Source organism: Crocuta crocuta, unplaced genomic scaffold (genome assembly GCF_008692635.1).
Source record: "Crocuta crocuta isolate KB4526 unplaced genomic scaffold, BGI_CrCroc_1.0 scaffold48, whole genome shotgun sequence".
Lineage (NCBI taxonomy): Eukaryota > Metazoa > Chordata > Mammalia > Carnivora > Hyaenidae > Crocuta > Crocuta crocuta.
Window position 1 is genome coordinate 9,455,312 of NW_027533089.1, and position 650 is coordinate 9,455,961.

At 30.8% G+C, this 650-nt stretch overlaps 1 protein-coding gene across 3 annotated transcripts in view; it reads right to left on the reverse strand.

Annotated features, from left to right (window-relative positions):
* CCDC18 (coiled-coil domain containing 18) overlaps positions 1-650 on the reverse strand; it is a 127,618-nt gene that overhangs the window by 100,441 nt on the left and 26,527 nt on the right. For all 3 annotated transcript variants that reach the window (XM_077746170.1, XM_077746168.1, XM_077746169.1), the window contains exon 7: positions 180-471. In XM_077746170.1, coding sequence (XP_077602296.1) covers positions 180-471 — 292 coding nt within the window. The remainder of the gene's footprint in view (positions 1-179; positions 472-650) is intronic.

A 650-nucleotide genomic window follows, 5' to 3' on the forward strand; every position in this document is an offset into this window, starting at 1 on the left:
ACATCTGAGAACTAAGAAAGGACAGGAGCAGAAAAAAAAAAGGGATTAGGAAGAAAAGAAATTCATGACTAAGAATATAGATACATTAAAAAAAAAAACCATATAAAGTAAAAGCTAATAAAACAACCAGAAAATGATGATCTCTTATAAAACATTTCAGTAAAAGTTTCCATACTTACTGGCAACTGGGACATAACTTTCTCCAGACTTCTCAGTTCCACCCTTGAACTCTCTATTTCTTGCTGACACAAATCCAGTCGCTCATTCTGTGCTGCAACACGGACCTTTAATTCTCGGTTTTCATTCATTAGAGAAAATTTTTCTCTAAGTACTTCGTCTTTGTCCTCTAACTCACTCTCTAGCTTCAGAATACTTTGTTTAGATTCAGTTAGTTGTGCCATAACTTCTGAATTTTTCACTGCCATGATCCTTAATTTTTCTTTTCCATTGTTATTTTCTTCTTTTAACTGCCTATGGAAAAAAAGTATAAAAATGAAAACAAAATATACATTCATTTCAGAAAATCTGATTTAGTTAATCTCACTTTTAAAATATTTTATTTTATTATTTATTTATTTATTTATTTTTAAATGTTTTATTTATTTCTAGGAGAGACAGAGAGAGAGAAAGACAGCGTGAGCAGGGGAGGG